The following is a 24,458-nucleotide window of genomic DNA, read 5'->3' as shown; positions in this document are numbered from 1 at the left end:
TGTTTTCAATTCACATATGCAGCTACCAATATCTTTAGTCATAACTTTTGTGAAGGCTATTTTTACCAGTGTTACCCTCCAATTATACCACTTCCTTAGTATTTCTCCCTTACTATCAATGGCTCTTTCCTACTGCTGAAAGCTAGCTTATGCAAGTGCAGAGGTTTCTTGAAGTGAAATCAACAAAATGGAAGCACCAGAAGCAATTTTCAGTATGTGCAACAAACAACGTACAGTGGCCACTCTCCAGCTCATTGGTTTCTCTCCCTATCGACCTAGAGCATCTTTAGGAAGTGATGTAAAAAGCATTTTATTAAATACACACACACACAGAGAGAGAGAGAGAGAGAGAGAGTGGAATGCCCTGCTTGGAGGAAATGGTTGGCTGGAACCCTGAACAGGAGCATTTCTTTTAAGGTTGCTGCAGGTCCCACCTGTTATTAATATTACACACAGAATCTGTGAATTTGTATGTCATTTGTGTTGCATAGGAACACTATCTTGGAACAAATTAGCAGAACATTAGCTGTCCTCCTCCCGCCCAATAATGACTTTCAGCAGATGTCTGAGGAAAGGCTGAAAGGGGGAAAATGCACCTGGCCATTTGTACTACCCAATAATACTGAAGAAGCTTGCTCTTCAATGCAGCTGGCCACCAGCATATATATAAAACGGAAGTACACACATTAATAACCCCTTTGATGTTCACACTGAATATTTATATTGCCAACATTACGTATGCCGAGAAAACCAGCAGGACTATTCCACTTGGGCAGGATCAGCTTATAATTTTCACAGATTAAAGGGGTATTTATTTATTTATTTATATTTATTTATTTATTTATTTATTTATTTATTTATTACACTTATATACCGTTCCCATAGCCAGGGCTCTCTGGGCGGTTTACAGAAATTCTAAAATTGAGGTAAAAACAAGTATAAAGTTACCAGTGATGTGTTTATTTGCAAACTGCAATGCAACTTAGCGGTTCACTGAATCTCTTAGCATCTCTCCAGGATATACAACAACAAACGATTATTCATACACTTAACAGAGACTGTGGGTCAACTTTGTATCACCTGATGTGATTTATCAAGAAGAAGGAAACTTAAGAAGGAAACTAGCTAGCTAGAAGAAATGCATCACAAGACCCAAATGAGAAAATACTGCCCAGGATTTTGAACCAAAGCGACATGGTTTGCTTCTCCCAGGCCACAGCTAGACCTAAGGTTTATCCTGGCCTCATCCAGGGTTCACCCCTGCCTGAGCACTGGATCCCCTGTGTGTCACTTAGATGAACAGGTTTGACCCCTGGACGATCCAGGGATAAACCTTAGGTCTAGCTATGGCCCCAGTCTCCAGGGATTTCAGGGAGCAAAGCTTAGTTCCCATATAGCAGCCTAGGTATTGTTTGATAGTAGGGATATTTTTCTACCAATGTAGATCAGCATTCTGTTAAAATCACATTTCAACCTGCTCGGTTTGGTAGTTCATTCTGCTTGCCCTCTTAACAATTAGATCCTGGGAGTATGCTGGTGTTATGTAACATCTGTAGAAATTTGAATAGATTAATGATACATTGTTTCTCTCCAACCAACTGGTTAGAATACCTATGCACACACCCTTCAAAAGAATAGGATCACATCCTGGGAAAGCAGCTCCCACTCCACTGAAGGTGTGCCTGGGTGAAGATTGCCCTAGTTCTTCATATATGAGGCTAAATGAGCAAAAGTGACAGGACTTTGGTTTAGATTCCAATAAGCTATTGAACGGAATCTGGAATAAAACTGAGTGAGCATAAGAACAGCTATCCAAAAAAAAAAAAAAAATTCCATGTGCATTTGCACTGCCAACTCCTATATTTTTTCCACAATATGTTTAATTAACTTGGGAAAGATTATTATTTTGTTTGATTTATACTTGCTGTGGCTTTGTAAAGAAGCATTATTGCAGTGAGGCAGTAGATGCTTGAGTGGATCATTCCGTTTAGGATCATTTTACGCTCCACCACACTTTTCTTCTTTTGCATTGCAATTATGCCTAGGTCCAATTCCTATTCTTATCAAGTCTTTGTTACATTTGTTGCTTTTCTCCAGAACAAAGGCAATAAACAAATAAATCACACACAAAAACCTGAGTTTGGCTAAAAACATCCAGCCAGCAGAATATAAATGTATTTGGTTTTGAAAATAATATGATTTTAAAAAACACACATCACACAACTGAATGTTTTTGTTTAATAAAGCAGCTAAAGTATTATAAAACTACCCTGCCTATGAAAAAGATACCCTGCACCAATGTTTTTGCACAAGTCAGCTGGGCATCTTTTTTGCCCATTATGATTTGCCCCACATCATTTTATCGCTTGTAACATATATTCTTTTTGTAACAGATTTTATATCTACTGCTTTGAATAGTTTTGAAATAAAAATGTATTTTGCAGATTTAATAATTAAAAAATACACTGAAAGCAGAAGATTCATATAACTGGCAAGACACATAGGGCTTTGCTAGACCTGCCAGCTTATGCCGGCAGGGAGGTGGGGCTGAGGTACGCTAACGTTAGCGCGCCTCCCCCAGGCTTCCACACGCACGACGCGCAGGGACGTCGAGTCCCTGCGGCATCCGCCATTTTTTGTTGTTGTTGTTAAAGGGGCCGGGTGCAGCCCGAAGACTCCGAGAAGGTAAGTGGGGGGTTTTTTAAACGGGGGGGGGGAAGGATGGCAGGGGGGGTGGCAAGGGGGCAGGGCAGGTGCGATCGCGCCGCTCGCCGCCCGAGCAAGCAGGCGAGCGGCGCTTGCCCGGGCAATGCCTGCTTGCTCGGGCAGCGTGTGGCGCGATCGCACCCGCCCTGCCCCCTTGCCACCCACCCTGCCATCCTTCCCCCTCCCCTCTCCCCCCCCCCGGGCTGATGGGCACAGCGCTCGTATGAGCGCTGTGCCAGGCAGGTCCGCGGCTTTTCGCGGCTACTCGCGAGTACGCGAGTAGCTGCGAAAAGCCGCGGAAGTCCCTAGACGTTCCCCAGCTCCGGCCTGAGGCCGGATTCCCCTGTGCGTCATGTGGACGCACAGCAGGGAAACCGGGTCGGAAGGCGCGCTAAGACCTGGTCTAGCAAGGCCCATAGATCGCTAAACACTTTCAGCACTGTTGTTAGCACTGGGTTTTCCCATGCCTCCCACTCCCTGGTTTGTATTTGTACTGCAATTCAATGAAAGCACAGAAAAACCAAGGAATGTGTTATTTGATGCAGCATGGAATGGAGAATGTGGGTAGGAAGACATTTTTCTCCCTCTCTCAAAATACTAGAACTTGGGGTCGTCCCATGAAGCTGATTGGTGGGAGATCCAGGACAAATAAGAGGAAGTCCTTCTTCACACAGCGCATAGTTAAATTATGGAACTCACTACCACAAGATGTAGCGATGGCCACCAATTTGGATGGCTTTAAAAGGGGGTTGGATAAATTCTTGGAGGCGAAGGCTATCAATGGCTACTAGCCCTGATGGCTGTGTGTTATCTCCAGTATTTGAGGCAGTAAGCCTGTATGCACCAGTTGCTAGGGAACATGGGTGGGAGGGTGCTGTTGCATCATGTCCTGCTTGTGTGTCCCTGGTCAACAGCTGCTTGGCCACTGTGTGAACAGAGTGCTGGACTAGATGGACCATTGGTCTGATCCAGCATCAGGGCACTTCTTATGTTCCTGAAAATGTCACATTCCATTTTAACAAAACCAGCAAGTTTCTGGCCTTGTGTTTAAGGAGGAAACTTTGAAAGTGTGTAAGTCATTCATACTAGTCAGTTGGTTTTATTGCACAATTTGATCAGAAAAGAGATAACAGTCACAAAGAGAGAGAGAGAGAGAGAGAGATTGAACAAGCCCAAAAGCTGAATGGAGTTAGAAAGGTGGTAGAGTAAGATTTCCAATGGTTTGGGGAAGGGTTTTAGTGGTCTGCAGAATCTACTCCCCCTCCCCCCTGAATTAGCAAAATCAGAATAAGTTATACAGAAGAATAAAAACAATGTAAAAATATTGCATGTGCTATACTGGAGACAATATCATGATTACTTTGGCCCCAGAATTGCAAGAGTTATTCTTTTTAGAGTCAACTATGCAAAACTCAGCTGGCAACCCTTTCTTCTATTTCCTTCCACATTATAATAGTAAAAAGGTAAAAACATGGCTTTAGAGATAAACAGGGAACATATATGTTTAAAACATAGATGGTGAATGTGCGGTCCTCCCAATGATGTTGGACTTCAGCTCCAATCACCTATCCTCATTGGCTATGCTGACTAGGGCTGATGGGAACTGCAGTCCAACATTTGGAGGACCATATGTTGTTTACCCCTGGTCTAGACTGAGAAATTATGAGACTGAATTTATGCAGGACAGTTTCATAAGAATAAATATGGGCTTGGAACTGAATACATGTACAGCCCCGCGGAAGCTGCAGTCCAACAACATCTGGAGGGCTATATGTTGCCCATCCATGGTTTAAAAGATACTTTCCCACATTTGCTTATGCCTCTTAAATGACATTTGCCTGCACAAATTCTGACCAGCCCATTTATGACACAACACAGCAGCCATATATTTTTGTGACAAACACATGGAGCCTGTTCTTGAAGTCCTAGACAGCCCCAGCCGCCTGTCAAGCATACACAGCAATCAGGCTGCACTTGACTTGGTGGGTTACAATTTGTGCTGGCCTAAATTATCTGTCAGCAATGAAATTATGCCTTGAAGGCTACCGGTTACGTTATGGCTCCCATATTCTCCAAGGCATCAGATCCTCTAGGGCAGGATCTACACTACTGCTTTAAAATGGTTTTTAACAGTAGTGACAACTGTTGGGGGCCAGGACACGCTCCATGTACAGTTTTCAAACTGTTTTCAAAGTGTCATATCCTGCTTGGTGTAGATCTGGCCCTGGTGTAACCTGACATACACAGTAATTGAAAATTAACTAGAAGTTCATGTACAACATGGGTGGTGAACCTCTTTTAGCCCAAGGGCCAAATTCAATTTTGGAAAATCTCCCAGGGGCCCCATTACCCTGGTAGAGCAGGGCCAAAGGCAAAAGTGGTGGAACCAAAAATACAAGGTATCAGCATATTGTAGCTTACATCTCTTATTACCAGTAACAAAGCTGTAGCAGAAGTGATCAATCTTTTAGAATGCGGGGGGGGGGACTGCACAAAAGCTGGGGAACCATGCAACAATTGGTAGTTGTGGGGAAAGGAGCAGGGACTGGGGAAAAGGGGTGGGGCCAACTAAGGAAACCTGAAGGGCCAGACTGGGGGAGGATTGGATTTGGCCTCTGGGCCTGAGGTTCCCTATCCCTGATGCACAATTATATACACACTAAGTATCTGCACCTTACCAATTTGGATTCTCCGAGCTTTCTCTGAAGATGGACTCTTCTTTCAGACTGGCATACTCTGTCCAAGTAAGACACCGAGTCTTCATAGACATAATTCTTTCCTGCATATTAAGCCAAGATTCTTCTTCTAAGTAAACCTCAGGCACTTTTAGGACACTGATCTGTTAGATATAACAGTTAAATTTCTTGATAAGGTACTTGAAGAAAGAATACTTTCCTTATATTTGGCATTTATTTCCACCCTCATATAATAAATATTAATAGCTATACTAAGGATAAAACTGTTCAATAACATGTATCCCTTGACACTAATACATAAATTAATAGTAGTTAGTGATGAAATCATGCAAACATTTAAAGACTTATTGTCACTGCTCAATGCATGGTTAGATTTTGCAAACTGCAATGTTTTAAGTAAAGCAGAGACTTAATTTTTGTGTCATTTTAGTCCCCTATATGTCCTGTTTAAAGAAATGGATTCTAGCAGAAGTCTAGCAGAGAGTTACACACAAAACAAAATCAGCCAAAACACTTGGTTCATTTTATATTCTGTTTGGTACCTGGAAATTTTATGTTTTCCCATCTGGATGAGGCATGGAAAAGGCAAACAGAAATGTGACAGAAAGAAATTATTTACATTTCAGGATATAGGATCAAGATTAAAAGTCATCGGTTCACAAAATAGAACATGATGCAAAGCAAAACATAAATCTGAAAGGTTGTTAATCTCAAACTTTAGGACACAAGAAGTTTAAAGGGAAGAAGTCATCATCTTGCCATGATTCTAGAACAAGATTCTTTAGACTATAAGGATGTTGCTACAATTTCCTCTTCAAGCTTTTATGTTGAGGGTTAAGCCTTATTTTAGAAATTTGCTGTGCTATTATGCAATCATTTGGACCACACAAGATAGTTAAAATTCTTAGTTCACAAGCCCAGTGAACAGTTTTCCTGTGCAAGCTCAAACTTGGGTAGTTTCTCTATATCCTTAAAACCCAGCAAGTTTCATTACTGACTGAAATTAATTACCTTCCTTAAAATCTGTGGAATTACATTCTGGCATGTTGCAATCCTTTTCCGGTATATGATTCCTGTAGACAAATCTGAGCACAGAAGAACAAAGCAAGTTTTCATAACAACAAAACAAAGTCAAACAATTGTACTGCAGGTATAAGCAGGAAGGCTGGGAAGCCTGCATGCAGAGGAACGATTTAAGTTTCCCTTTCCGTTTTAGCAGCCAAAATATTCCAGCCCATTTGCCAGATGGACCATGATGAAAAAGTTTAAAGGATGCTTAGCCCAAAAAGGGAAGTATCTTTGCCCACCTCAACACACCAAAACACCCAACCAGCCTGGGAACAGATGGTTTGGATCAACATTTTATTGGCATCTTTGCTGGAGAGGCAAAGCATAATACACAATGCTGAATGAAGCCTTTACAGAGCTTGCTGGGACTATACTGAAACCACTGTAAGATTTAGCATACAGCAGTTGGGGAGTTAATTTCTGAGGCACTCAAGTTGTTAGCTACAAGCTTCAAATATCTTCCTGGGTCAGCACTTCAGATAAAAAAGGCTCATTTTGCTCACTCTGCACTCTGCAGTATATCCTAAGAGCACAAAATACTTCTCCACCATGCACCGTTGTCAATGTTTGAGGCCTAAAGCAATTCTTTTGGACAATTAAAATTTATTTTTGTACTGAGTTGGGCCAGTGATACAAGCAAAGCTCACTTCAAACATACGCACACACACGCACGCACACCATAAACCTTAACAAATTATAGTTATTGATCTACAATAAGACTGCGTCTGGCTTCCAAATTCCTTTTGCATTTTAATATGCAATGATCCCCATCAAGTTCAGAAGCCTTGGGATAATGTTAATTGATGTTCCAAGTGGTCAAATAGCCCACTGGAAAAAGAGTCCTTAGGAAGAGACAAATCTTTTCCACATAAAGTTTATCTGGATTTTTTTGCTGGGAGGCAGCATTTTGCAGTAGATTTTAAATAACCACACCGGCAGTACATTTGGCTTTCCCAATGTGACACATTTACAAGGGTTCATAAATGGGTATTTCCCAAGAGGAAAAGATGGATAAAACTGTCGTATATAATAATATGCAATGGAAAGAACACAATTTGTACGGCTGAAAAAATAACTTGGTTCTTGCAAACTCTCCACCACCACTCCTGGGCCTCTATAAAGACTAAAATGCAGGAGAAAAAAGTGAGAGGTGGGAACCCTGTCCACCTCAGCTGAATTTCCTCACAGGTGAGATCTCCTTATATATATTTGCATTGGAGGGGCACTACTACATGTTACCTTTTCCTCTGCCCAGGGTATTCCTACTGTTCTTTTGCCATTCCAGTCTGAAAGACCCAGCTGATAAGAGATTGGCTCTCAGGGAAAGGACTCTCGCAGATGCCCAGGGAGGAGAAACAGCAGCCATGGTAACTTTCAGCAGTAACTCACCTAAGGAGGGTAACTGGGCAATTTGTCTTCAAAAGCCAGTCAAGGTTTGTGGGCAATGGAAAGAAAGAATATAAAACTTCAGCACAGTTCACAAATTGTTATTTCTGGGCTGCTCTGAACCCCAGAGTTTGAATCTCAAGAACTGTGGACTGAGGTGAATATTAATTTATTCTGAATGCAACTTTTTAGTAAGGTGATACTCTACTTTAGAAATTTGGCAATAGGAATTCTTCAGCTTTCCCTAAATCCTATTGATATTTCAACTCTAGCGGAATTTTCAGAAGTTTTGCTTACAGAAGTATGCAGAAGCTAAGTCTACCATAAAGAATATAATAGAATATTTATGCATATCTGAACAGAATCATACCTACTGGTAACAAGCTGGTCCCATTTTAATGGCAGCTGCCAGGTATCAAACATTCCACTGTTACTAGTAGGTACCATGTGAATTGTTACCAGTTGATGTCAAAAACTAATAGAAAAAATATACCTGTTGCACTTCCCCTCTGCCAGTGCTCAAGGTGGGCTGGCAGTGCGTACAGAGCATCTGCTGTCTGCTCAGAAATGAGTTAAAACAGAATCTCTTCCGGCAGGCCACCCCAGTCGAATTTGAAGATGTCTGGCTGTTGTTTTAATAATTTATTCGTTTTATATGTTTTAATCAGTTTTATGCATTTTAAAATATTTTTGCATTCTATATTGTTCCCCACCTCGATCTAGAGGGAGAGGCAGGTTGTTGTTGTTGTTGTTATTATTATTATTATTATTTGTTGAACATCAGGCCTAGGGTGTAATTTTAGTGCTCCAGGGTTTCCCAGATGGTCATACCCCTCTTTTCCCCAGACTATTTGGTGGTTTCCTGGATTCCACATATGTGTTTTTTTTTTCTATTCTAAAATGTTGAAATGCCGCTTCTAAGGCTTAGTTACGACAGTAAGACTTTTCAACTAAAAGTTGCTGGCATTTTGGCCCCACCCCGTTTGCCTTTGTCCCACCCCTTTCGCCATCAGCTCAGCCCATCCCTGGAATGCAGCCCCCGAGGCCTTCTTCAAATTTGAATTTGGCCCACGTTGAAAGAGGTTGAACTCTCCTGAATTAAAAGGGATGGAGAGGCAATATAGGGCAACTGGTATACCTATGCCCCAGGCAGGCAGGCAGCAATAAGGGCTGAAGGACTGTGTAGTAAGAGATGTGGCAGAGCTTTCACCCAAGATCCTTGCCTCACAATAACCTATGTTGCACACCTTCATACCATTTTAAGACTAGTTGAAGTCAAAAGCGAAACCTTAATCACTGGCCATCAAAATGCTTATGTGCATTCTACAAGTGGATGGATGTACGATAACCAGGAGGTTAAGCAAAGTAATTCTGAATAGCATTTCAAAAGCACATGTAAACATGTGAAAACTTGGTTGAGTATTGCAAATAAAGGGGGAAATGTCCAGCTTACCTGTTTTTTCCTCTACTGTTTTTACAGCCTTAACATGTTTCTCCATGGGACTTGGATACTAGAGGGAAATGCAAAGAGTACATAACACAGATTATTATACAGGTGGAAGAAAATTCTGAACACTTACTTAGGGCAGAATCCTCCTCCCTCTAGCCCAGATCCTATGGCATTGCCATCTACTAAACAGAAGTTGTTTATAAAGTTGTTTATAGCTGTTTTCAGATGTATATCTCTGTGTTTGTTGCACGTTTTTGTGGTTTTAAATTTTGTAAATTGTTTTTAATTGTTTTAATCTTATGTAAATTGCCCAGAGAGCTTCAGCTATGGGGCGGTATAGAAATGTAAACAACAACAACAACAATAACGAAGAGCAGAGGACTGAAGTTCACTTCAGGTCATTCATGTCATGGAAAACCATGGCTTCCTATTACATCTGAATCTCACCATTAAGCCATCTAAATCTTACTGTTGCATTTTCTTGGAATAAATTATATCTTTCTCCTAGTTGTGCCTATGAATATCATTGTGCAATAGTGAAGTTTGGGAGGGAATTTTTTAATCATTTATTTGTTTGCTTAACACAGTCAACTTGTATTTTCCATTACTATAAAGAAATATGCAAACACGTTGCTTGAAAAGTTATAAGTCCTGTTCCTCATGTGTAAATAGTAACCAGGACAGTATTCGTGACACTGCTTATTTGCAAAGCTTAACTTATAAAAGTGATAGTTTAGTATATTTCCTGGAAATTGAAAAGCTAATAAATGACTACTGACATAAGGTTTGGCCCCTAGTGTACAACTTGTTGAGGGCCCTGGAAGACAAAATGGCGAACAACGGTGCATAATACCGGATGTTTTTTCTTAAAACAAGTGATTTTTCTCCCATAGCCATTATTTCACATTTCTGGGCATAGGAAGATTCTACAGGGGTTTATTAATTCCCTCTCAATTTGATTTCTCCATTGTAGTATTCTTCTTTATGTCAATCACTTTGTGATCTCAAAAACTAATTTGAGATTGTGCCTATTCATATGAATGTATTTTAAAACATAAATCAAGTGATACCTCACTACACTAAATTAGTGCACAAATGTATAAGCATAGACTCGAATGAAAATTCACATCAGTACATCAAAAAGTAATGAGGAACAACAAGAAGGAACAAAGAATGGAGAACAAATTAAATCTAAGCTAGTACTAGTACATGAGTCGTACAATGATGATACATCCAAATATATAAGTAATCATGAATGTCATTTAAAAAAGCCCAGTAAAATCCAGAACAAAATAGTAATATATGCATTTCAATGTTTATTGCAGAAAAGTTTTATTAAGTGATGTATAAGTGTTAAAACATTCCTATACAGCAGTTAAATTGGATGCTTTCATGCAGCTTGCTGCTTTCAAATGGCAAGTAATAGTGTAATTACATTATCAATGAAACTTACAGTCTATAAGACCCATTCGTGTGAAACAAAAAAGCCATTTGCATAAATCTTCCACTAAATAGCAGCCTCTATTACCCAAGTATTTAACCACGAATAGACTCAATTTTGTACACAGTCTAGTATAAGGGGAATGAGTTAAAAGCATGTGGGTAGGTGGAAGATTTAACTATTAACAATACTATAGATTCCTCATCCGTCTCCATAAAACCAGACAAGCTTTCCTTAACCTGTTATATCCTCAAATTACAGAAAACTGACAACGAAAGATGAAATACATTGGGCCTTGCTAGACCTACCTTAAAATCCAGGCATATGGAGGGGCCAGCCCACGCTACAAGTAGCGCGGGCTGTTACTCCTATCCACAAATCGACAAGACTGGGTAAAGGAAAGCCCCGTTGCGTCAGCCATTTTGTTTCTTCCTTAAAGGGGCCATGTGCACCAACAATAAAGGTAGGGTTTTTTTAAAAAAAAATAAAATAAAGGGTTCCCTGACCCCCACCCCTGATTTCCCCCCCCCGGCTGCAAAGCGCCTGCCCCCGATCTCCGATCCCCCCAGATCTCCAATCCCCAGCGATCTCTGATTCCCCTCATCCCCCTGGCTCCGGTTTTCCCCCTATCTCCCCCCCCCCCCCAGCCTTGATGGCCACAGTGCTCCTGTGGAGCGCTGCACACCACTTTTCTCAGCTACTCGCGAGTAATTGCAGGAGCCGGGAAAAGCGGTGGAATGGGCTACACACCTGCAGTCTCGGGCTCAACCCGAGACCATGGGAAATACCGGGCCACAACCGGTGCTGGTTATCCCGGGCCAAGGGAAGGTTACCCCTGCCTGAGCCTGGGATCCCCTGTGCATCATCTGGACGCACAGGGGCCAGCTCAGGGCTCGCACCAGGCTACTCCATCGTCTAGCAAGGCCCATTGCCTGGTTAGTAGGAGTAACTCTCCGTGGGATGCATAAAGTATGCTCCCAGTTTGGCTTTTTTGTGAAAATGCAGGAAGTGGCTCTTAAGAAAATGGCAGGGTTTCCAGGAGAATTTCAAAGCTGCAGTATATGAGGCAAAACCTCTGTAATAATTTCAGGGAATTTTGTAGGAATTTTGATGGGAATTTGCAAGACAATTTGACTATCTTTTGAAGCACGTAGGAAACCCCATCCAAATGGAAAGAGAACCTTGGAGAAAAAGTAATATAAGCCAGAATTAAGTGGAGCTACAGAGAAAGTAGATCAGCCCCACTACCCTACCACATGTGATCCTGACAGAAGGTAAGAGATAGAAATATAAAACATTGGCTTGGATCCTGAGAATCTCTGAGCAGAACTCCACTCACAGGATAGGGAGGATATTTTTGCCAATTGCCTTCCCTTTGCAGCTCCTTATGCCCCAACGTTTGCTCCAAATGTTTGGGAACACCTCCCCCCGACACATACACACAGAGAACAGAGGGACTGGTGCTGGGGCCTGCATGGAAAATCAGTGAATATTACTCCTTCCCCTTCTGCTGGCAGTGTCAGAAGCCCTTCTCCAAATAGGAGAGTCCATTCCATTTTTAGACGGCAACCTTAGTATCCAATCCATTGTTTGCCTTAAAGTACCCCATAGGCCATTTTATCACCTTTGTGGGGGTGATTTTGGCATGCTTTGGTTTTGCTGCAGGGCTTTCTGTACTCCTTGAAATTTTCTTTGTGCTTTTCTCAACATTCTACTCCTGCTTTTAGACTATTACAGCTTATTCCCTCAAAGATAGATAGATAGATAGATAGATAGATAGATAGATAGATAGAATAGAACACATGAAGCAGCCTTATACCAAGACTATTTGTCACCAGTATTAGGTTGGTCCTTGGAGACCTGCTCCCAGTCAGAGTACCCAAGATCTCGGGCAGTGAAAAGTATGCTCCCATCACTTGCTGCCTGACCCTTTTTAAACTGGAGATGCCAGTGTTTGTACCTCGGCCATTCCATACGCAACACATGTGGTCTACCACTGAGCTATGGCTCTTCCTGCTTTTGCTGCTATGAAAATGTACAATTATTCTTATACTTATTGACTGCCCTTTTGTTAAGGAGGTTTAGAATGGCACAAGTTGGAGCACCTTCTTTGACTGCTATCAGCCATAAAACTATGTTTGCTCTAACACAAATTATATGTGTTTTAACCGGCCACTGGTGGGCATGTGGTGGATCCCTCCCCCTACATAGTTTTGTGTCCTGCCAGGCACTTTGTTTTGCAGCAGAACAGCAGGAATTATTTGTATTTTCTTCTGTGACAGATATGGGGAGCTCCCTATGCATTTTGTTAAAAGATCATCAAAGACTACTATAATAATATTTAAGGAAAGTGGAAAAAATTCCACCACAGCTTTGAAAACGTACAGCTAGCCACAGTGGATAAAAATCAATGGGTTTTTTTTTAAAAAAAAATGATTTTTAAAATTTTAAATCAGATTTTTTTTTATTTAAATCGGATTTTTTTATTTAAATTGGATTTTTTAATAAAATGCTTTTTGAGGAAAAATCTACCTAAAGATAGTTTTCTATTTAAGATATATTATAGTCCAAAGGTTATTCATCATGAAATAAGGATTAGTTTTTAATTATGTAGCATGAGGCTGTTTAAACTTTTTGGTAAATGAATTCTATTAATCCATTCACAATGTCATGATCTTCCAGAGGTTTCTGTAAGATTATTTTTCTCTTTCCAATAAAGTACAGCAGAAAAGTTGTCCAACTATGAATGATTAACCTATTAAACTGGAGATAGTTCACCTCACAATAATTTCATAATTATCTATCTATGATGTGTTTCTAATAGTATAACCAAATCAGTATTTTTTGATATAGCTGTAAAACTAACTGAAAAGTTGCTATTTTAAAAATGAAACCTTCATCTGGTTGTAAATATTAAGATTGTACCAGCAAGAATGAGTCTTTGGTAACTCTGAGTTGTGTAAAATATAGCGAGGAAGAGTGCACTTTTTTGGGGGGGGGGTTTCACATGATTAAATCAAGACTTTCTGAGTAGTGATTTAAATTATGATTTAAATCATGATTTAAATCAAATTGATTTAAATCAAATCCACCCTGCAGCTGGCTAACAGTTCTTCCAAAATGTATTAGGAGAGTTTTGCCCCAGGTTTTGCCGCATTGGACAGGCCCTTCCCCAAAAGAACTGTGCTTTCATGCTGCAAATCCCCGCAGGCAGCTGCACAGACCACTGGAGAATCAGACAGGCTGTGTATAAAACATGTCACAGAGCTCACAGGAAATTTTCTGATCTGAATCAGATGAAGCACAACAGAGGCCACATTCCCTAGCCTTCTTCTCCAAACCACTCCACGCAGGCACATGCAGAGTCATTGTCAAAGCCAAGCCTTTCCGCATTTGCATCCCAGTAGATCAGGAATATGCCATTTACAACAGCACAGGTTTTAGGGACAAGTGGATCTGTCAGTTTCACTTTCTCCCACAAGTTCTTTCCTTCCCAAATATGAAGAAATTTGGGGATTTGAGTATATTCTCATCAAAACAGAACTGAAACAAAGTTCTCACCCATCCACATCGGGCAAATTCAATAGGCACAACTATTCCCAGCACCGAGAGACCATGTCGTACCTGCCTGCTATATTGCTGAGAGAGAGAAATACTTAAGAATTCAAGCCTAGACCTCTAAGAGCCTGGATGGATAAATCTCTCTGTTTGGAGCCCTACTCAATAGTTCATGAGAAAGGAGAGCTCTAGCCCTGCCTCCTCCTCCTCCCTCTAGCCCAGTCCTCTGCCTCACATGTTTCCATCACCTTGTACTCATGTAAGGTGACATTCTGAAGAGGAGCACCTTCTGTATCCATGGAAGTGCTCCACATGACTTAAGATCTCTGATTTTCCAATGTTCTCAATCACATGGAGCACCTCCACAGATACAGATAATACACCCTACACAAATACAGGATAATGGGAACACATGAGGAGGGGGTGAGGCTAGAGTGCTCATGCAGTTTGGGTTCTACACAGATTCTGGATGCCCAAATAGGGCTTTGGTTTCAGAATTTGTTAAGTCCCAAATTCTTTCCTTCCTGAATACAAAGAAATTTGCACATTTTGGTAAATTCTTATTGAAACTGAACTGAAACAAAATTCTCACTCTTCCCTAGTTCAGATAAGATTAGTCACATCTAGCAGCCATCTCAACTACTTTTAGGGAGGCAAACATCTTAATGGTATCCGTGCACTGTAGATAGATATGAACTGCCAACGCTTACAAGAAAAAGAGAAGAGCAATGAAGAGCCGTGGTCAACCACTGCTTCTACAACATAATAGCTGGAGGTAGCAGTTAGCTATATTATAAAGAAAGGGAGATTAAAAGGGGGAAGAAAGCTTAAGAGGCATGTGGAGTGGTGGTGTACTTCACTGCTTGTTAAGTATTTGCTTTCTATAAGTGAAAAATACAGATAAGTGAGCTTAGCGAAAAGTTCTCTGCTTTATTACTAGAGAGCACTGTTAACATTTTTCAAAACCACAAACTTCTTTAAGCAGACCACCACCTTCAAAATGATTTAATGCCATCTTGTGGTCAACTATAGATATATATGTGAGAACAAAACAAGGTGTGTGCGTATGTGTGTGCCAGTGTACACATGAATGAGCAACAGAAAATGAGGAAAACATGCACTGTGGCTATGGCTAGACTTATTCATACCATTGCTAGCAAATTCTATAGAGCTTTTGCTCAGCCAGTCTAACAAAGTTTTTTTAAATGATTACTTATTTCTGGTATAAACTAGAAAGTCTTATAATCTGCTACAAATTAGCAGCCAATCACAATAATCTCATATATCAATCACATTCTGCACTGTATCATAAACTTTGTGTATAAGGTATACAGTACACCTCTCCTTTCTTCAGATATCCAAAATAAAATGGAAATGCTTTATGTGGACCCAGGATAAGACCAAATTCACTTGTTTGTTGTAGTGTCATGGGAGCTGCTTCCCTGTAGCTTCTTCCAGCATAATCTCCAGCATAATCTGTCATAATAGGTGGTGGCAAATGACTTCTTAAACTATCACTCCATATAAAATGGTATCAGTTTCTGGCCAGACTAAGGCCTTAACTAGACCTACCTGTTATTGCGCGATGGAGGGGTGAAGATCCTGCGATGTTTTTATCACGAAATCCCCCATTTACACGCGATGCGTGATGGCCTCAGAAAGAGAGGCATCATGCCTGCCATTTTTTACTTAAAAGAGAAGATGGGCATGAGTGCTCGTGCACAAAAGGTGTGTGTGTGTGTGTATATTCCCCGCTCCCCCCACCCTACCTCCAATGGGCGCAGTGCTCCTGAGGAGCTCTGCGCCCCATGCGCGGGTCCCAGCTCCTCATGAGGGACCGCAAGGAGCCGGGACAAACCACAGCGCCCGGCCATCTTGGGCTCAGCCCAAGACCACGGAAAAACCAGGGTAGGTCGAGATCCCAGGGCAAGGGAGGGATCATCCCTCCCTGATCCGGGATCCCCTGTGCGTCATGTGAACGCACAGGGACAATCCCGGGGATCGCCCCGGGATTTTGCCCCATCTAGCTATGGCCCAAGTAGTTGTTTGTAGAAAGGATTATGGTATATAATGAGCATATGTCAGATATTGTGGAAGTATAGCTTTCAAATCACGCGAGGTACTGGTTCCCCTCTATTAGGCACTGGTTAGGTCTCATCTTTAGTATTGTGTCCATTCAAGAAGAATGCAGACAAGCTGGAGAGTGTTCAGAGGAGGGCAACAAGGATGGTCAGGGGTCTGGAAACAAAGCCCTATGAGGAGAGACTGAAAGAACTGGGCATGTTTAGCTTGGAGAAGAAAAGATTGAGGGGAGGCATGATAGCACTCTTCAAATACTTGAAAGGTTGTCACACAGAGGAGAGCCAGGATCTCTGGGCTCATGTTACAGGAAGCCAGATTCTGGCTGGACATCAGGAAAAACTTTCCTGACTGTAAGAGCAGTACAACAATGGAATCAATTACCTAGGGAGGTCATGGGCTCTCCCACCCTAGAGGCCTTCAAGAGACATCTGGACAGCCATCTGTCAGGTATGCTTTAAGGTGGATTCCTGCAATGAGCAGAGCATTGGACTCGATGGCCTTGTAGGCCCCTTCCAACTCTACTGTTCTATTATTCTATGATTCTTCATCACCAGAAGTCAGGGCAATTTCTTTGATAAATCACAATTAGTAGTGTTTCATGATTCACTTCACTTTGCGGTGGGGTGGGGGGGTGGGTTAAGAGTTGAAAACACTGCTTGGTGTGAAGAGCTAATAAGTGTTCTTTTTCTCAATCCTGACATATTATGAGTTATGCTGGTGATTGTCTTGGCTTTGTCTTCTATTGAAAAGGATGTATGACTTTGAGTTAGTGTCAACACAGTATGTAAGTATCAATTAAAATTAGCCCTATTCAGGTGTGCTAAACCCAAATAGGCTAAGCATATGAAGGGAGGAGGCACTCGAGCCCTGCTTGTCACTGTTCGTGGCCCTCTACTCATGGAGGGTGACTGAAGAGGACAGCCTCCTGTACCCATGGAGGGTCTCCACACGATGAAGAACCTTGGAAAATCACATGGTTCTTAATCACATGGAGAGCCCCCAGTGTTTTGAGAGGCTCTCCTCTTCAAACCATTTCCTTCCACACGTACAAGGTGATGGCTGTAACAATGGATGGGGCTAGAACACTCCTCACCCATTCATTCAACATGGAAGAATGAACACCTGAAAAGGGCTGCAGTTATCTTTTTATGCGCTTCTCTTTCTAAAAAATGTATTTATTTACAACATACAGCCCTCAGCCAAAATAAAAATAAATGTCACGAGGAACCAGCAATAAATTCACTGTTCAACCAGGGTCTCCACTAAGGACATTAAGAGAGAATACTATGAAAACTGAAATATAATGTTAAAGTGAGCACACTACATCACGGTTGCCAAGAGAAGGCTTAAATTAAAACACAAGAAGACAACTCTTTAGTCTTGTATCTCGAGTGGAGGGAGAACTCATCATGGGTTAATATAATCCGTAGTGATAACTAAAATCCTTCAGCACAAGGCGGGGAAATGAAAATATCACAATATTGCAATATATATTTGAAGCATTCTCTCTTAAAATCCCGGGGGGGAAAGAAAGAAATCCGTTCAACAATTTCAGACTTCCCGAATGTTGCAGAAAATGACTGTGTACTTTGTAAAATAAATTCCAGTAAATGCATGGTGCAACTAGTAAGTGAACATACATGAAATATAGTAACGGGGTTGGTTAGATTTTAAAAAACAAAGTTTTTTAAAGGTATTTTCAAAAATATTCAAAAGTAATATCTCACTCAAAATGAAGTTTCCTCCCCACCCCACTTTTCAGAGCCTATTCATGATACAGTGGTAGTGTAACTGTGCAATTATAGGTTTCTATATATTTTTTCTTTTCTTTTTCAGCAATGGAACCAAGTTTGTTATTAATGCTGCCTTCATACTATCTCAAGTAGAGTGATAACAGTACAGACATAATGGAAAGACTTGCTATAGGAGGAAAGACTGCTTGTCCCTTAAATAGTTCCCAACCTTTGGACCCCAGTTGTTGTTGGATAACAAGTCTAATCATCCCCAGCCATTAGCCATGCTGCCTGGGGTTGATGGGAATTGCATTCCAGTAATGTCTGGGCTACACCATCTGGTTGGGAACGACTGCTTAAAACAACTACAGAAGAAAAGCACATTTGTGCTGGGGAAGGAAAGTGCAACAGCCCTCAAACAAGACAGACCTAGGTCAACATTTATTTGGGACTGTGAGGAATGAACGTGTTTATTTATAAGATCATTTAAACACTGCCTTAAAACCAGTTGTAGGAGCATCACATATGTGTGAGGTTTGACACTCATCAACAGTGATGTTTATGCACTATGCAAATATTCACGGTTGTCTCACAACATGCTTACACATCCCATTCTCTGGCACTGACTGGGCTAAACTGAGAAGAATTGTCTTTTTCGAGAGACCATAGGTCTTTTTATCTTAAGTGCTGGGAAAATGCAATTTTCTCACAAGGATCAAGCAGGTATTTCTCCACGTAGCACATAAACTATGGTATTCACTACCACATGATGTAGTGATGGCCACCAATTTGGATGGCTTCGATAAGGCTACTTGTCATGATGGCTATATAATACCTCCAGTACTGGAGGGAATATTTCTCTGAATACCAGTTCCTGAGGACCACAACTGAGACGGGGCTATTGCACTCATGTCCTGCTTGTAGGCTTCCCATAGACAGCTGCTTGACCACTGTGTAAACAGAATGCTGAACTATATAGGCCTTTGGTCTGATTCAGCAGGGCTCTTCTTATGTTCTTAACAATGCCTGGCAGACAGATGTAGATGAAACTAAAAGTAAGTTACACCAGACAAAATTGCAGGATATAATTGAGATCTTTTAACAGGATGGCACATTAGCAAAAAGGGAAATGCATATGTTGAAATGGAGAATGATATTAAGAAAAAAGATTGGATAAAAAGATGAATGTGATAATAGCTTGACACAGCTAGATGTAACATGGAGGGAAAATCTCAACAGCAGTAAATATCTATATACTTATATTTTCAAAATGAGATAGTATCAAGAAACAACTAGAAAGAAACAAGGATAGTACACAAATATAAGACTGCCTGTAAAGGCAAAGATGGAATAAGACCTCCACAAAATCAAGGGTACCTGGTTGTTTGAAAAGCTTGTACACCTTGAACAGAGAAAAGATGGTATTGAGCAACGTAATCTGACCTTAGTATAGTAAGTGAAAAATCTTAGTATGCAGAACGGAAAACAGACAAAGAAAGAGTAATTAATTTTAAATTTCAGTGTCATTTCTAAAAAATCACAGCTAGAGGGCAATAAAGTCAGCATATTATAAACATCTATAATTAAACAACTTATACACTTCAACTCAAACAAAAGGAGAACAGGTATAAATACATGGGAATTAGAAGTTAATGGACAATAGCGCTTAACCCAGGGTTCTGAAAATATAGCCAGCTTCTATTAGTCCTCACCATCAACTGCTTACCCACAATTCCACTGCCATTCTTCTTTAAACACTCTGCATTAATTTCAACAGGCCTTACTCCCTCATAGGTGTGCTCCAAGAATTCCACTTTGGAAATATGACATTTTAAAAAATGGTAGTTATCAGCTCTGGTCTCTAGCCTCAGTGTTCTTAGCTAACCCAAGAAAGGGGTTTAACACAATCCTTTGCATGTTTACTCAAAACTAAGTCCCGCTGGGTTCTGTGTGACTTACTCCTGGGTAAGTGTGTGTAGGGTTGCAGCTTAATTTGAACCAAGGTTTAGAAGCAGAATCCAGTTCTAGACAACTCAGACTTAACCCAACAACAAAATGACCCTGTTCAGATGACACGCTAAGCCACAATGGTTAAACATTTTGAACTAAACATTATGGTTTAGCATGTTATGTGAACCATGGCTTAGGCCTTAGCTAGACCAGGCTATATCCTGGGGTGAACCCCAGGATCATCCCTGTGACACACAGGGGATCCCGGGATAAGGGAGAGATCATCCCTCCCTTGCCCCAGGATCTCGCCCTCCCCTTTGGGCTCACTTTTTCCGCGGTTCCAGGCTGAGCACGAGACCGCGGAACATCTGCCCCATTTCCGCGGCTTGACCCCGCTCCGCGCGATTACTCACGTGGAGCCGAGCGCTGCGCCCATCAAGGTTAGGGTGGAGGGAGCGGGAAAATGAAATTAATTTTTAAAAAGCACCAACCTTTAGCACACAAGCGTTCGTGCGCTCCTCTCCCTTTAAAAATAAAAATGGTGAGTGCAACGTCTCTCTTCCTGAGGTCATTACGCCTTACGTGTAAACAGGGGCGAGATCTCGAGTTAATTGCAACACGAGGTCTCCCCTCCTCTCCCCCAGAACAAAAGGTAGGTCTAGCTAAGGCCTTAGAATGTCGTGTGAACCATTCCTAACCATGGTGGCTGCATAACAGTTTAAACATGCTCATGAATCATTTGCTGCAAACAGGTTATCAGCCTAACCATGGCTTAGCATATTGTCTAAACAAGGCCAGTATGAGTTAACTCTGGGCAAAACAACCCAGAATTTCCAGGTCTGCACATGATAAAATAACTCTTTTTAGCATTTTTATGAATATTTTTTCCAGGGTGGCACCAGATTTCACTCAAGGTCATGCGTGCATTTTATCAGTTCCATAATTTTTATTGATTGCCACCTTATCTGGAGCACCGGGATTTGGGGACCATCATCTATGTTTTTGTAACCTCCAGGCTTGATCACCATTAATTCATGCTTTGCGGGGCTTCCCTAGATGTGTTCAGAATGGTCAGCTACTTCCTTGCCTAAGGTGATCCAGTAGGATGATATACATCAGTCTTACATGACCTGAATTAGATACCAGTTGGATTCCATGCCTGTGAAGAAATGCCATGTAAATAACTGAACGTTTGAATAATTTGTGTGGCCTCTGTAAGGTCATATATCTGTGTAGGCCTGAAGTCTTACATGGCTACTTTGTTAAAGGCCTGTTGGTGGCCCAGCTACGCCCCTATCTGGACAGGGATAACCTAGCTTCAGTTGTCCATACTCTGGTCACCTCCAAATTAGATTACTGCAATGCCCTCTACATGGGGAAGCCTTTGAAGACGGTTCGGAAGCTGCAGCTCATGCAGAACGCAGCAGCCAGATTGATAGCTGGAACATGGAGGTTTGAGCATATAACACCGATTCTGGCTCACATGCATTGGCTGCCTATACGTTTCTGAGCCCAATTCAAGGTGCTGGTTTTAACCGATAAAGCCCTACATGGCTTGGGACTGCAATACCTGATGGAACGCCTCTCCCGACATGAACCTACCCGTACACTGCGCTCAACATCTAAGGTCCTCCTCCAAGTGCCTACTCCGAGGGAAGCTCGGAGGATGGCAACAAGGGAGAGGGCCTTTTCGGTGGTGGCCCCCTGACTGTGGAATGATCTCCCTGATGAGGCTCACCTGGCGCCAGCACTGTTATCTTTCAGGCCAAGACTTTTCTCTTCTCCCGGGCATTTAACAGCATTTAACAACGCTAAGTTTGTTTTCTAACGGACCCCAGAACTGTTGTTTTTTAAATGGATACTGTTGTTTTTATAATGTTGTTTTTATGTTTCTGGTGGTTTTTAAATGTTGTATAGTTTTTAATGTTTACTGTTTTAACTTTTGTGAACCACCCAGAGAGCTTCGGCTGTGAGGCGGTATATAAATGTAATAAATAAATAAACAGTACTGGCAGCTGATTCTTACTTCAATACTAGAGATGAGACAGCATTCTCCACTGCACCTGAAGGCAGCAGGCTAGCTTAGGGGCCACTTGGCAAGCTGGGGGGGGGGGGCACACAGCCCTGTCTATCAACACCTTGCTACCACCTCCCAGTATCTACTGTCTAAGGCAACTGCCTCACTCAGCATAATGGTAGGGCTGGCCCTTCATCTCACACTTAAGTTTCTTATACCAAGGTACTAGGAAATTTTAAAGTATTCTAAAATAACTGATGGCAGTGGAAAAGTGTCCACTTGTGGAACTCTAAGTTAGGCCCTTTCTACACCTAAGGGCCTTCAGGGAGGCAGGGGGGATGATCCCGGACTTACCTGCTTCCAGGATCGTCCCATGGCGTCTAAATGGAAGCACAATGTCCTGCCATTATTTATTTATATTTAAAAAAAACCACCAGGAGCTGGAGCACACTTGCGCTCCAGCAAAAAAGCAAGGGGGGGAAAGGCCTGGCCCCACTCCCCCGCACTGATGTCCGTGGACTCCCCCCAGCCTGGTCCAGCTCCTTCCCTCTGCTGCCCCCCCCCACTAGGACTACAGGTAAAACCGGGATAGCCGAGGTCTCGGTTATCCCAGGAAAATGGAGGAATCATCCCTGCCTGCTACCGGGATCCGTTTGGCCACACAGGGATGATCCCAGGAAAAATCCAAGGTGTAGAAAGGACCTTATACAGTCAAGGAGTTCCTTAGACTCTGAAATATAAACATTGCTATTATTAAGAAAAGAAACTCTATAGGTGGAATTGCCCAGTGAACAAGCAATTTCTCTATAAAACCCAATTGAAAACACTGAATCCTGGGCCCAGGGTGCCTTTGCAGATACATTACCCACAGATGAGTTCTCCACTCAGAGATCTCTTTGTTTTATCTCTGCACACAATCACAATGAAAACAATTCCAAATACATGATTTTAACAATGAAGTAGCCAAAGGAGAACCTCACATGCAACACCTATACAACCAGGGAGCCTTTACACTGTTACCATTTACAGGATGCATCACCTTTGTTTCTGACTGTTCCAATATGACAAAGATAAACACCTTGGAAGAGCCACAAAAATCTACAAAAACGAAAGGCGGCACAGGTGTTGTGGTAACAGACGATCTGATACAGTGGCTATTAAGAGGCAACCAGCAGAACATGCCAGAAACAAACTGCACCCACCAGAAATTGTTCGTGGGACGGGCGTGGGGGAAACGTGCTGGAGAGAGCACATGCACAACAGAAATCTGGTAGGAAGCCGCGTGCACACGCAGCAGATGAACACAGAAGTCTCAAAGGAGGATCGAAGGAGGAAAATCATTCCCTCCCCACGCACCCCCAAAAATCCAAAAGGCAACGGAGGGACAAGGGCTGATGACATACTTGACGATCAGCAATAAAAAGGAGTTAAGGAGGCAAGAAGAAACAGCCGAAAGAGAAAAGCTGAGGGCGTCAGAAAGATACTTGGAGAACAAAGGCAGCCTCCGTTGAAAACAACGGGAGCTTTCTCATCAAAACCGGAACCGTACCCACAAAAAAGTTTTGGGCAGGGAGCACACACAAAATAAAGGATGTTAAGGCAGACGAATGGGGGATTCAGAGAGACTCCGCTGCCGCCATTTCTTCCCCTCCTCCTCCCGAGTAGGGCTTAGATGCTCCTGGGCTGCACTGTTTCAAAGGCAAAGCAGCTAACGCTTGCTTTGCCCCCCTCTTCCTCCGTGCCTTTGCAAAGACGGGTGGAAAAACGCGAGCAGAGCGCTGGAAGACGCATGGGCAGAGGCGGAGCCCGGGGCAACTGGGGCCTGGCCCCCGTTAGCTTCAGGCCAGGCGGCTCCCCGTTTTACCTTGCGGAGGTAGCTGGCCACCACCTGCTCAAAGGGGTATCTGTAAACCTTGTGCGCCTCCACGGTCACGCCCATGGTGGGAGAGGAGCAGAGCCGCCCGTGCGGCCCCCTCCGGCGAACTTCTTCCCGAACTCCGGCGGCGCTCGCCTGCAGGCCGGTCCCCTCCCAGCGCAGGCTCCAGCACCCGCCTCCCCCTCGCTGCCCAACAGCCGCCGCTTGAGCTACGTAGTTTTACCGCGGGCTCTCTAGCCCAGCCTGCGGAGAAACCCTTTCCTAGGTCACAATGTAAACGCGGGAGCAGTTTGGCTTTTATTGGCAGGGAGAACGGAAAGGCGTTGAGGGCGACGAACGGTGGACTCCGTGCGTCTTGCTTCGCGGCGTAAGCGCAAAGAATGGGTTTGCTTTGAGCGGCCATGGCCATCCGTGACTTAAGAACGCCGGAACAAAACAAAATTGACACGTGTGTGATTATATAGCGCGACGGGGCCGTCCAAATGTTCGGTTTGC

General features: G+C 42.5%; 1 protein-coding gene across 3 annotated transcripts in view; it reads right to left on the bottom strand.

The window, feature by feature from the left end:
* Positions 1 to 24,074, bottom strand: part of PRELID2 (PRELI domain containing 2) — a 43,196-nt gene extending 19,122 nt beyond the window's left edge. For 2 of the 3 annotated variants that reach the window (XM_063120660.1, XM_063120661.1), the window contains exons 1-4: positions 23,952 to 24,074; positions 9,310 to 9,367; positions 6,414 to 6,487; positions 5,385 to 5,545 (exon numbers count right to left, since the gene is read on the bottom strand). In XM_063120660.1, coding sequence (XP_062976730.1) covers positions 5,385 to 5,545; positions 6,414 to 6,487; positions 9,310 to 9,367; positions 23,952 to 24,026 — 368 coding nt within the window. In that variant the 5' untranslated portion in view covers positions 24,027 to 24,074. Of the gene's footprint in view, positions 1 to 5,384; positions 5,546 to 6,413; positions 6,488 to 7,709; positions 7,907 to 9,309; positions 9,368 to 23,951 lie in introns of those variants that run through there. The other variant, XM_063120662.1, reaches the window with a different exon arrangement.
* Between the last annotated feature and the right edge of the window lie 384 nt (positions 24,075 to 24,458).

Source organism: Elgaria multicarinata, chromosome 3 (assembly GCF_023053635.1).
Source record: "Elgaria multicarinata webbii isolate HBS135686 ecotype San Diego chromosome 3, rElgMul1.1.pri, whole genome shotgun sequence".
Taxonomy (NCBI): Eukaryota; Metazoa; Chordata; class Lepidosauria; order Squamata; family Anguidae; genus Elgaria; species Elgaria multicarinata.
This window is presented reverse-complemented; position numbering and strand designations above follow the sequence as displayed.